This window comes from Lycium ferocissimum, chromosome 4 (genome assembly GCF_029784015.1).
Source record: "Lycium ferocissimum isolate CSIRO_LF1 chromosome 4, AGI_CSIRO_Lferr_CH_V1, whole genome shotgun sequence".
In the NCBI taxonomy this organism is placed as follows: domain Eukaryota; kingdom Viridiplantae; phylum Streptophyta; class Magnoliopsida; order Solanales; family Solanaceae; genus Lycium; species Lycium ferocissimum.
In genome coordinates, this window is record NC_081345.1 from 55,579,855 (window position 1) to 55,593,443 (window position 13,589).

A 13,589-nucleotide genomic window follows, 5' to 3' on the forward strand; every position below is an offset into this window, starting at 1 on the left:
TAGATACTATAAGACGACGACGAAATCTAACTCAATAACACATGTATAAGGCCAATCACAGCATCCATTGCACCTTGAGGAACATTCCAATCTGCTTTGATGCTTAATAATCTAACAAAGAATAGACACCGAGAGTAGATTCCCGTCATATAAAGGTCAAGCAGCCTTTTTCAATCGCTCAAAAAAACGACTAGCTTCTTCATTTGGAGCTTCTTCACCATGGTTACCTAGATTAAAAAATCTAATGCATCCTATAAGCATCTTCGAACCATGTCGTGCATTCTAGAATTTTGGACATTAGGTTCCACCGCCCCCTACTACTTTCACCAACAACAAAGTCTTGAAATCTACCAAAACTACTATTCATTTCTCCATGACTAGTCCACACCGTATAATCTTTTGAAAGCCGTCTCTATAAAGACGAAGCCAACCAATCTCTCGGTTTCTCGTACCTTACATCGATATCACACAAAGTGGCACCTAACCAAGCCATGACTTAGAAAAGTTTCCGTTGTCATTGCATAGCCAACAAAAGCATCGACACCGTCTACAAATTCTCTGCCTCATCCCCCGCTTTTCATTTGTCTTATTATACATCCAATTACGAGATTTCATCTACACAAATAACACCAAATTTGAAATTGTTAGGGAACAAATTCAATGTTTAATTTAATTCAATGTTCAAAACCCAAATCACCGCCGCTCTAATTAGCAAATTAAAGCTTCGTACTAGGAATTCCCACAAGAACCGAGAAAGCTTTAATAGTTCATAAATCAAAAGATTGCTAGCATGCAGGTTAATCACTAAATAATGAAAAAAGAAACAAAGACAGCAAAAGAATGGAAGACAAAAGACAGCAAGATAACAATTACGGTGTTTCTAATTCCAAATTACACTAAGCATCAATTCAACAATTAAAATAGAGAAAGCACATTTTGAGATAGGAAAATACATACCGGCAAAGATTAAGGATGTCGTTTACCGATCGTCAAAGTTGTCAATGAGGAAAGCACAATGATCTCTTAAATCAAGCACAAACAACCGAGAAAAGAAAAGGAAGATTGGGTCAATTCTCTCCGGGTGTCGAACATTTGCGTATAGAGTACCAAAAAAAAAAACAAAAAAAAAGGGAAGTAACTTTGGGAATTAAAACGAAAAACGAAATTAGTGAATCAAAGGAGAAATTAGGGCTTACCCAGAAGATGGAAAATGAAGTGAAGAAAAGGCGGAGATATACGGGGAAAATGAAGTGAAGAAATTAAGTTTGAGAGCATAGAAAATGGGGAGGGATTTGGAAGAAGTAATCAATTAGGCAAACTCTTTTATCTCAATGTCTTCTAAAACAAGCTTTTTTCGTAAAAGGACATTGAGTTAAAAGTGTTTACCTAAGTACATCTTTGTTCACAACAAACTATAGTGAAAATTAAGTGGTTCAACACAACCATTAGAACAAAAGAAAAGCTATCTAACAACAAAAAAACAATGCGTAAAGAATGTTATTTTTCAACTAGATTTTCGACACGAATCAATTAAGCAAAGGGTATAACACGGAAGAGAGGGTGGATGACTACCATTTAACACCCATTCTCACGGCTCTTCTTCCGTGGTGCTGGCCATGGCGATTAGGAGTAAGATAAGGTAGGGACTACGGCGGCGGCGAGATGACCGGGCAGAATGACGGTGACGGCGCCTCGAATTTATTAGGGTTAGACGGAGAGGGAGAGAAAAGGTGAGAGGAAAGAGAGGGAGAACCGGGACTAAGCTCGATCTTGCGTCCGGATAGATTAATTATTTCAATAATTATACCGACCTTACGAGGTCGGTATGTTTTATAATTTTATTTTTTATTTAAAATAATACCGACCTCGTGAGGCTCTGTATTCTTTAAATTAAAAATAAAGTTATAATATTTGTCATCAAATAAATTTCCGACCTAGTGAGGTCGGTACATTATTTTTTCAAATTTTGTTAGAATATTACCGACCTCATGAGGTCGTTTTATTTTTAAAAAAATTAAAAAATAAATATTACGACATGAGGTCGGTTTTTTTCCGACCTCAACTGAGGTCGGTTTTTTGAGGTCGGTAAAACCAGTTTTTTTAGTAGTGTCATAAGTTTATATTTTTGTAAAAAGACACATGCTCAATGTGAAGAAATTGTTAAATATGTGTATTAAATAATAGTTAGTTACTAATATTGTTGATCTTTTGAACCAAAGGATCTTTTTAAAATTATGTGTATTTGAAAGTATGTAATAGCGTGTAGTTGGAAGTATTTATAAAAGAAACATGGAGATATATGACTTTTTAATGTGGCGCCGTAGGACATTCCGATAACTTATTTTATGAAAAGTGATTTGCTTATTTGATAAAATTGTATAAGACTTAGGAAGTTCTGATAACTTCTTTGTATAACTAATGGAGTATGGAGTATCTACATAAAATAATACCTAAATTCACTCATAACTAATCCATATATTAATAACAGATGCATTAACTCTAACCAGTTAGGCAGCTGCCATTACCAAACCAACACTTGTTTATCGTAAGCGTTCCGGTATTTTCAAGCTTCCATTCTAAATAGCATTAAGACAAACAGCTTATGAACAAAATCGAAGGATCATTTGTGTCTCGATCAATCGGTCTAGTCGAAGACCCATGCACCATATTATCCTTGTCATCTCCGTCGTCTATTGTCACCATTTTTAATTTTGTTCCCAAAGTTCATCACCATGAAGACACTATATAAACTCCTCTGTTTCCTTTGCACACTTCTCATGTACACAAAACTATTCTTTATTTCTGGTTCTGGTCATAGGGTTATACAGTTTTTTCTTTCTCATGGACGAGGACGAGCTTCATTCGTCTCCTCCCAAGGTCAGTGTGTTTTGGACTAGAAAAACATTTTGTTTCTGTTTCATAGGACCCTTGCATAGTTTAGGGGTCTAAATAATACGGAAAAATTAAGTTCAGGGTGGTAATAGGATAGTTTAGGTGTTTAACTGGCAATTTTCATCATAGTTCGGGGATTGTTATCCCATAATTATTTGTGAGTTTTTGGCTTGGGATTGTTGTGAGAATTTTTTTTACGTTTTGATTGTTCTGTTTTATTTTTATTGGATTACAATCTCCGCATGTAGAGAGGCGGATCCAGAATTTGAAGTTTATGAGTTTCTATAAAGACTTTAAATTAATTTACGATAATAACTGGTTCCCGTGAATTTTAGGGAATTTCTTAATATATATGCAAGGTTTAAGCAAAAGCAACTGGTTCCCGTAGACCCGTATATTCTACTCTAGGTCCGCCTCGGGACTTGTATATGGGGTCGTTTTGTTCCTATACAAGTGGACTAATTAGTAATGCAAGGAGTGTAATGCAAAGATTAATAATGTGAAAATTGTGATGCAAGGATTCATCTAGAAGTTTCAAGTATTTGAGGAAAAGGAAAGATATAAGTTTGAAATGATGACATTTTTTCAATTAAGTTGCTCTAATCCATGTATTGCAATTCTCGTATTCTTATTCCACATTTTTATCCTGCATAAATAAATAAATAAATTCTCGTATAACTATTGTGCGTATTAATTATGACAAAAGGCAAAATGGTAACCAAACAATGTAAGAGCTATGCTGAATTTTATGTGGTGTTTTGTTATCCTTACAAACCAACCAAATGGGCCGTAGTGTTCTCAGAGACAAAAGTAACTTTTTGTTGTCTTTTAGTCTTTCAAAACTTTGTTTCTTTTGCTGGATTTATATATACACATATATATACACACATAAAGAGATAGGATTTTCCTACGACAAAAGGGGATTTACCTTCTAGGTTGAGCTCGTCGCACGGGGCTTGCCTAGTGCGGGTTATCTCTCTTGTGTGATATGCGGGCTATTGCACAGGAGCGGAGTTTACCCTATGCACACCCGAAGAGGTTAGCGGCTGCGGATTCTCTTGTCATAAAAAAAAAATAAAGAGATAGGATTAAAATGAAGATATCTGGAACAAGGTGGGAGTGGCCTCGGTGGAGGCCAAGATGCAGAAAGCGAGGCTGAGATGGTTCGGGCATGTGAAAAGGAGATGCACGGATGCCCTGGTGCGGAGGTGTGAGAGGTTGGCTATGGATGGTTTCAGGAGAGGTAGAGGTACGCCGAAGAAGTATTGGGAGAGGTGATTAGACAACACATGGCGCAATTCTAGCTTACCGAAGACATGACCTTAGATAGGAGGTTATGGAGGACACGGATTAGGTAGAAGGTTAGTGGGTAGTTGAGCATTGTCACGCGTATTCTTGGGTACTTGTAGTCATAGTATTCTTTCTTGTAGTTTCTTTCCTTCGAGTTCTACTATTATCTGTTGTTTCTTTTAGTTTGATTATCGTATTAATTTGTGGTAGTTACGACTCCCTTTTTTCCATACTGCTCTATTATGTTTTTTATAGTATTTTGCTATGACTTATTCACTCTCGTTATTTCTTTCTTTGTACTGCTTTGCATTGTCTGTCCTTGAGTCGAGGGTCCATCTGAAACAACCTCTCTACCTCCCAAGGTAGAGGTAAGGTCTGCGTATACTCTACCCTCCCCAGACCCCACTGGGATTTCACTGGGTATATTGTTATTGTTGTTGATACACATAAATATATATATTGCAGTAAATCTGTTGTAATACGAGCGAGTTGCAGATATGCCCCTGTATTTCAGAATCATGCTTTTAACTCGTCAATATTTTAGAGATCCTGCACAAATATTAGTTATATGGTCCATTTTATAAGGGAGTTAATTATTTAGAGTTGAGATATAGGAGTGTATTTGTAAGTAAATTAACAATTTATCGAAGTAAATATAATAAAGAGAATATAATGAGCTTCCCTTAGATCACATAATCGACTCCTTAATTTTTTTCGTAAAACTTCCCTATGCATAACATGCTTGGATTGTTCCAAGTCTGCCTCGCTCAGCATGTAACTAGCATGTAAAAGAGAAGGTGATTTTGTAGAGAGATTGAGAGCCTCCAGCCACTCAATGCTCCATTCTGTTTAAGGCAAAAATGGAAAACCACATCACATACCCATATAATGGACTTTTAAGTTTGGCTGAGATTATCTAGCTAACAAAATAAAATTTTCAAATGGAGCAGTATTTTAGGGAACACTTCCTATCGGTGACATATGCAAGAATATATGCAAGTGGTATCAATTTATTATCACAATTCGTCTTGTATATGCGTTTGAGCCTGAGAGTTGTGGGGTTCCAAGGCTTTACTTTCTATCCCAAATTGATATTACTCTCATTACTTTTTAAACGGTGCAAAATACATGTTATTCTTATAAAAAATTATATATACATCCATATATTTAATTGAATTTCTAGACAAAGTGATCCAATTCCAATGTGTCTCCACCGCTACTTGCCATAATGGATGTTGTCTCCACGTTGCCCTTGCTTCTTGTCGATTGTATAGAGAAGTTTTTTCTTACAGACAAACTAACTTTGGTTAATGGTACATTTTGATAAGCAGATGCTACCTCAAAGAATGGAACCAGGAGGTCCTTATCGTCTTCTGCACTGTTCAGGTCTTGGTGACAAAGAGGGTGTGATACAAGAGCTTGAAAAGGGAGTGGAACCCAATCTGGTTGACTATGATAAGAGAACAGCACTTCATTTAGCTTCCTCTGAAGGTTGTGCAGAGATTGTTGTTCTACTTCTTAAGAAAGGAGCTGATGTAAACTCCATAGATCGCTGGGGCCGAACTGTAAGTTGCACTTATTGCAATTAAAATGAATTACCTTTACACTTGATCAGTTGATTGTTGTTTCACAATCGTTTTTATTGTACTGTGTTATGTTGTTGAAACAATATTTGGACAGACTATATTGTTTGTTGTCATTTAGTAACATTTTTGTTATTTGGTTTGACTGTATTATACAACTGTACACTAACTGAGCTGTAAATATGAAATTTATTAGCAATTCAAAACTCAAAGAAGGAATAAAGATGATTAAAAATGAGATAGTAAAGTACCTGAATATAGTGGCATGGAGTAGTATTGTTTGCTTCCAAGCTATAACAACAATTTACTTGAGGATATGTGGTTCCCATTTTGTTCTTTTTTATTCGGACAATCTTATTAAGGCTATAATATGGGACTTTAGCTTGTTTCTCAACAAATTGATTAGTGTAAGCATTGATCAAAATCTCGTGCAGCCACTCTCTGATGCCCGTAACTTTGGTCACGAGGATGTCTGCAAGATTCTAGAGGCACATGGTGGATATGATCCGGTATATGTCTTAACTTTTTTCTCATGCATATGACTGTAACCACTGTATACTGTCAATGCTATCTTAATTTTGTCTCACAATACTGCTAGGAAATAGAATGGGTAATTTGCGTTTCTTGCTATACATGGTTGAAAAAGAAACTCTCCTTTAATATTGACTATCAAAAGGCAATTACACATGCTTGACCCATGGGAAAGAATTAGGCTAGCACATGAAGGAGCATGTTGAAGACATAATTAAGTTAGAAAATTTGACTAGGTGTCCTTTTTGTGAGTTGGTGTCTAAGCTTTGTCCTAATTTTAGAAGTTTTTCAAATATATACCTATGCTCCATCTCCACACTCTGCTGCTCCTCCTCCTTCCTTTTGGTATGTTTTAATTGCAAAAGTAAGAAAATCATATTTGTTTACTTAATAATTAGTTGTTGACAATCCGTACGGTTGAAAATGGAACGGTGAAAAGATTCATCCTTGAAGAAAGGCTCTTTTAGTTCAAAGAAACAGTCTGCCTACATATTGGCTAATAGCGTCTTTTCAAAAGGGAACAATAGTATATAAAATATATGGATTCTAAATCATATCTGCTCAGGATTCGTGTTCAAGCTAATCCAAAGATACTCTTAATATGATGTGATATCGTCGCTTTAGCCAAGCCCACACGGTTTTCCCCAAAAGGCCTCACATCATTAAGAAAAGTATCCAACACCTTATAAGAGCCTACTTTTTCTTTTCAGCCTACCACAGATTTTTTATTCGCACGCCCAACAATCTCTCCTCGAACTAAGTTCCACATGGCTCATTACCATAACTCACGGGTCAGAGACTCAACATGTCAGTGTGTCACCCACATCGTCAGAGTATTTACGGTCACCGAAGCCCAAAGGCTGTGTATGCATATTCAAAGCTACGGGTAAAGGTCGTAAACCGGCCCATAGACGGGCAAAGTCACTAAGCCGGGCCCCACGCCACACTCCGCCATCTTCATAGCCTCGTCCCGCCAAAACCACGGGCATTTCGATACCGCTTGTTGGCTAAATGACCCAAAGATACTTTCTTTAACATGATGTGATATTGTTCGATTTGCCAAGCTTCGCATCTAAGCCCCTAAAAAACTATACATCATTAAGAATATCCAACACCTTATAAGTAGCTCCTTTTTCTTTCCAGCTACCGATGTGGTACTTTGTCCGCACACCCAACAATTGGTGTATTTACACAATCTTGAAGCGTTCTTTAAGTTTCTTCCTTTAACAATCAAAAAGAAACAAGTCAAAAATTTCACCAGCTAGTGTCATCAAAAGTGATACAACATGAATCAAAAGAAACGAAAAATCCCTAGGAACCAAATGCAAGAATGGATCTTGAACGGATTTTCCAGCAGACTGGCTAGAGTTAACCGGCAGAACCAAACGCAATAAAGGAACTCAGAGAGAGAGAGAGCTTATTAGCCAAAACCATCAATTATTTACACAATGATAAACCTCCCTTTTAAATACAACAGAGTTGGCGGTTTCCTGTTTCCTGTTCAACACTAGCCTTCCCATTCACAGTTATAACCAAAACAACTAAAAATCATGTGCCTAACTCCATTATTTCCTTCTGTCAATAGCTAAATTTCCAATTTCAATGTGGGACTTGTTAGGGTTTGTCCTGAATTTCCTACCTTATTTGGATTCTACCATAATTGTGTTTTACTTCAAAAAGGATTTATTGGTAGAAAATATTTTCTTTATGAAAAAGGACTCTACTATATCTATCCTATTTCTTGGAGGAGAAGTTTCGTACTTCTAGAAGATTTGTTCTTCTCATACACAACACAATAGCATCCACAATGTAGTCATTTAGAGAGTATTGTTTTGGGGGAGATTATTCTCTCAATAGTGTTTATGCAACAAAAGTAGCTTCAATCGCTGGTTTTGGGGTTTCTTTCAGTATAGTGAATGAATTAGGGGATCTATACAGCGTGTTAATAGCTGTGTGGCATATTCCTTGTTTCCTTTCTTTCTTCTTCTTTTGTTTTACTTTAAGTGACTTTATATGTAGGATTTTGAACCATGATATCCTATGAGCCGTGCATGACATCCATTTTCTGTGATCATGAATTTTATTTTGGATCCCAACTCATTTGATCTATTCCATGTGAGATAATCTCGTGATCAGCTAGCTTATAATTTTGAGAATAAATAAAGGAGGATAAGTAACAATAATCCCCAGCAGGAGAAGAGGACAGGCTACGTCGTGCGTATGCCTTCTGGACAAGTTGATGTAGATAGGATCCTTGTCAGAACTGCATGTTCTTTACCACGATGTCATCTTTATTTTTGTGGTAGTGTTAGATAATATGAATTTCCTGAAAATGTTGTATGATAACATTTCTTTTTACCTTCATTTCCTTTTGCTTGATGTAGTTGGGTGACTCTGATACACCATGTTGTATAATTGGTCATGGTGAAGTGGACATGAAGAATGCAACTCTAATTGGAGAAGTAATTTCTCTTACCCAGAAGCCAAGGCAAATATCAACTTGACTATATTCTTTTAAATTTTAATACGTCAATTCACTTTATATATATATATATATATATATATATATATATATATTACTATTAATGAATGAGACTGCGAATAACAGGGTGCATATGGTGAAGTTTATTTAGTAAAGTGGCGAGGTACAGAAGTTGCTGCAAAAACTATTCGTGCTTCCATTGCATCGAACCCAATGGTGAGGTAAGTTTACTGATTTCTTACAAAGCTGTAGTTAAAACATCACATAAGCAACTGATTGGAAGTGGTTGACTATTTTATGATCTTTCTTATCCTTTACTATCACTTCTAAGGTCTTGTATATCCTCAATTTCACTAAGAACCAACTGTACTACCGAGGAGATAATTTCACTCCAGGTTTATATGTGAAATGCTTGCCAAAAGGTTCTTCGCCAAGTTGTTGACTCCGATCATGTCCATAATTCTATGGCTTCTTTGGATCTCCAATATTTTTTTCGTCCAGAATTTGGATTAATATGACATTTGAACTCATAACATCCATAATTGTGAGCTTCACAGGAATGCTTTTCTGAAGGAACTGGCATTGTGGCAAAAGTTGCGCCATCCCAATATTGTGCAGTTTCTCGGCGTTCTAAAGCAATCTGATCGATTAATCTTCCTTACTGAGTATCTTCGAAATGTAAGTCTTGTATGATGTTCAGGAGCACTCTGATCACGTGATATTCCTTAGTAACTTTGAAATATATGTGTGATTATATGAGGACCTGAGCTTTTAGTAATGCTCACACTGATATTGTTACAAATTTTTAATCTAGGGAAGCTTGTATGACCAATTGAGAAAGAAAGGAAGACTTGATCCACTGACAGCAGTTGCTTATGCATTAGATATTGCAAGGTATAAGGTTCAATGACAAGTCAGCCTACAATTCAAGTGTTACATCTCACTTGCACAATTTACCTGCATTTCTGTTTCTTTGGTTTTCACTCAACTTTGCACCTTTTTTCAGTTTATTATTTGTAATTTCTTTTCCATAAATTCAATCATTAGGTTTTCATCTACTATGTGCAATTACTAAGCTGGAAAGAGAAAATGAGTTAATGTTTTTAACCTTACTATGCATCTTATGCCAAGATACATTTGATTAATCATATGGATCAGATTCTTTATAGCTGAGTGCTTAATTGATATATGTAATATGTGCTTATTAAAGAGTCTATATATATGAAAAGAACCAAGCAATGACCAAATTTCCCCTTAAAAATTATTCGGCCATGACCTTAGGTAGAAAGGTGCTCTGATGTTGAAAGGTGTAGACAACTAAGTGGAATCCTCAAAGGTTTTTAATGCAAGTATCAACTGCCAAAAAGATGGATCTTCTTCTCCACCTCGTTTACATAATAGAGGAAGTAATTTTTGGTTATTTATTTTCAGTCCGGTGCTCCTCATTATGAAAATGTCTTCTAAAACATTGAAATACTTGTCAGCCTTGAATTCGTGGTTATTTCATATTATATGTACTCTTTAAAGCAGCTATATCCTAAGTTCTCTGTTTGCATTTGCAGAGGAATGAATTATCTACATCAGCATAAGCCTCATGCTGTTATCCATAGGGATTTGACTCCTAGGTACTCGCAGTTTCACTAGCTACATTTAACTCAGCTCACACGCATCAAACCTATTGGTACTTGTCAATCCAGGGAATACAAAATACTTTTATCATTCAAATTTAGTATTTATGTGCAGCTATAAATCAACTTTCTACTCCTGCAGAAATGTATTGCAGGATGAAGCAGGGCGTCTTAAAGTCACAGACTTTGGACTCAGTAAAATTGCACAACAGAAGGATTCTTATGGTTACAAAATGACTGGAGGGACTGGATCATGTACAGTGTATTACTGAGCTAATCTGCATTTCTTTTTCCTTTGATAGTCGACTCCCGAAACATAATTATATCCATGTTTATTTAGATCGATACATGGCTCCAGAAGTTTACCGTCGAGAATCATATGGGAAGAGTGTTGATGTCTTTTCATTTGCTCTAATCGTCCACGAGGTGAGTTTGAACTTACATGCTTACATTTACTCGCATATTTTGAAATGTTTTCCTTAAACCTATTAGATGCCAAATTGGTACCTTGTGTTCTCAAATTTTGTTGTGGGAAATTAGGCCTGAACCATAAATATAGCTAGGGAAACAATCCACACATATTTTGATCAATTTTTATATCAGCATGTTGTTGGCCTTGCAACATTTTTTCTTTTAAGTATAAAGTAAACGTTAGCATATGCTTCTGTACTACAGATGTTCCTAGGAGGACCATCAAATAGGGAGGACTCCCCAGAACAAGTGGCAGATAAGACAGCATACGAAGATTATCGGCCACATCTTGCTTCATACATATTTCCTGAGCAAATCAAGACGTAGGTTATTTGATTTTTGCTGCATTTTCAAGGCTTACCAGTTTTCCTATTTTGCTAACAAGAACTATGGCTATGTAGTGTCCAAATGATGTAGCGTCCTTTAGGAATGCGGTCCTCTTGGTTGTTTTAAGTTTCAGTGGTGTTGCATTTTGCGTTTCAAGGTTTGAGGAAAGTGAAAGTATAGTATTTTTGAAGTGGCTTACTGAAAGTTGTGTGAGCGTGTGTTGATTATGTACTTTTGCTGAAAAAATGTGTGCTAATGTTGAATTTTCTTTGGATTGCAAAATCATGGAAACATTTCCTTATTTTTTGAGCTGAAAGAAACTATTTTGTGAATAGAATCAAATTAATGACTCACATTCTTCAGTTGTAAAGGAATGAGTTTTAGAAAGAAAAAAAAAACGAATGCTAATTTGTTCTAACCTCTCTTTTGCTTATTGCTTCTTTGTTTTTATTGTCTAAATCATACAACAGGAAAAAGAAAAATGTATTTACCTTGTTTTCTGTTTCTAGGAAAATAAGGGTAAAGAGGTTGCAATTCTGTTTCTCAGATTCTTTTTCTGTGGCAAGAATGTGGAAGCCAGTTTAATTGAGGAAGTAAATGTGGTTGTTTGTTTCTCAGCTTTTGGTTCCTATAATTAATGGAGTATCAAGCTTTCTGTTTTTATTTTTTCCGATAATCGTGGTGTCCGAGCCAGCTTGTGTGCACTTTGAGCTATTTCACGGGGTACCTGCCTCCTACCAGCACAGGCATCGAGTAACTGTCCACTAAGGTTTGGACAAATGGGAACAAAATAAATGTTTTTGCCTCCGTCGGGATTGGAATGTGAGATCTCATGGTTCTCAATCCATTTTGTTGACCACTACGCAAGACCCTTTGGGTGGAGTATCAATTTTTCGTTTCCCTTCTTTTCTGGGTGTCAAGTTGGTAACTCCTTTTTATGTGCCTAGAAAATCTTAGGCACTGCAATCACATAAAAGTTACTCCTTTTATATGCTTATCCATAATGCCCATTTTTATTGCTAAAACGACTTGCTTTCTAATTGTTGATTGTACATCGCAGCATTTATATGATCGAGTGCCTAGGTACTTCTTCCTTAAAATTTTCTTATTAGCCAATCTTAGCTTCCTTCAGCATGTCGAAAGTTGAGTTTAAGTTCTATGCACTAAAAGTGTGAAAAATATTTACGCAATCAAGTCATTTATGAAGTAAATAATTACAGGTAAATCCTTATTATGAGTTATGACCACTACTCAGTAGACTCGTGAAAATAAATAATCTGCTACCATAGGCTAAATTATAATAATGTAAAATATCCTCACTAAATTGATAGAAAATTAGAGACTTGCATGGAGACAGAACGAAAACTGACATGACACTGTATGCAGGCTGCTTCGTGAATGCTGGCACAAGAACCCTGATCGTAGACCCTCATTTCAAGAAATAATTGATCGGCTTGAGAAAATCCATGGGACCATGCAAGAGAAGATAGTGTTGGGAACGTGCTGTAGCTGTATGATATTATAAGTTGAATCATCTTAAGCTGATTCGACGTATCTCTTATTGCATTTCATTTCTCTGGTTACAAAGGAGCTACTGCATGGCCCTTTCAGATCTGAAAATACATGATCTGAAAATACATAAATAAAGTGCGAGTTTGTCTTGAAATATCTACAAGGGAATACTTCCTGAAAGGATATGAGTTTGCAGCAAATTTTGTTAGAGTTTAACTTGTATACACCAACAATTTTAAAAATTTACACTAATATAATTTTTCCTGCAATAACAGGTTAGTTACCATGTTTTCCAGGTTAACAGTCCGTGCTTGCTACAAAAGGTACCTGTAAATCACTTTTACCTGCAATAAAATGCTTGGCTCATAAAAAAAAATTGAAGTCCATACAAGAAGGGCATCTTGAGGACATAATTAAGTAAACAGAACTCTGCTATATCTGTAGCTTAAGCTTTTTTGAATGAGATGATCCCACTTTTAACATATCTCACTGTCCTATATCAAATATTGAAACAGAAATACTCAGCATATCAAAAGGCACAGGTTGAGAGTATAACAATTCCCTTCTAAAGTTGATGAATGGCCAGACTAATTGTGAAGAATTAGTGGATATTTAACTTGCAAGATGCTTATGAGATAAATGGGTCAAAACCAAAGAAGAATAGTAAGAATGTCTCATATCTACATCCAAAAACTGATCTCTTAATTCTTTTAGTACTTTTGTTGTCACCATTTATGTTGAGCAGTGAAGACCCTTGCCCTTATAAAAGGAAGGCATAACCCATTTCAAGAAAATTGGTTATCTAGGAAGTTAGGGAAATTATTTTTTGTCAATTATTCTGGGGAAGTAATGGGTCCTATTGGGATATTCTTT

The 13,589-nt window shown here is 36.0% G+C and overlaps 1 protein-coding gene across 1 annotated transcript; it reads left to right on the top strand.

Annotated features, from left to right (window-relative positions):
- Positions 1 to 5,492: 5,492 nt before the first annotated feature.
- On the top strand, positions 5,493 to 12,829 carry LOC132054214 (serine/threonine-protein kinase VIK-like). Its single transcript, XM_059446260.1, has 11 exons — positions 5,493 to 5,747; positions 6,200 to 6,274; positions 8,681 to 8,758; positions 8,905 to 8,999; positions 9,336 to 9,456; positions 9,593 to 9,672; positions 10,341 to 10,403; positions 10,549 to 10,661; positions 10,747 to 10,832; positions 11,082 to 11,200; positions 12,591 to 12,829. Exons 1-11 carry the CDS (start codon positions 5,493 to 5,495, stop codon positions 12,727 to 12,729), a joined length of 1,224 nt encoding a protein of 407 aa, XP_059302243.1. The 3' UTR covers positions 12,730 to 12,829.
- The last annotated feature ends 760 nt before the right edge of the window (positions 12,830 to 13,589 follow it).

Bases quoted from the DNA above. Each gene is read 5' to 3' on its own strand.
- LOC132054214 (XM_059446260.1), top strand. From the start codon at position 5,493: ATGGTACATTTTGATAAGCAGATGCTACCTCAAAGAATGGAACCAGGA. The intron at 6,275-8,680 runs GTATATGTCTTA...TGCTTGATGTAG, and splicing joins CACATGGTGGATATGATCCG to TTGGGTGACTCTGATACACC. The intron at 9,000-9,335 runs GTAAGTTTACTG...TGAGCTTCACAG, and splicing joins GCATCGAACCCAATGGTGAG to GAATGCTTTTCTGAAGGAAC.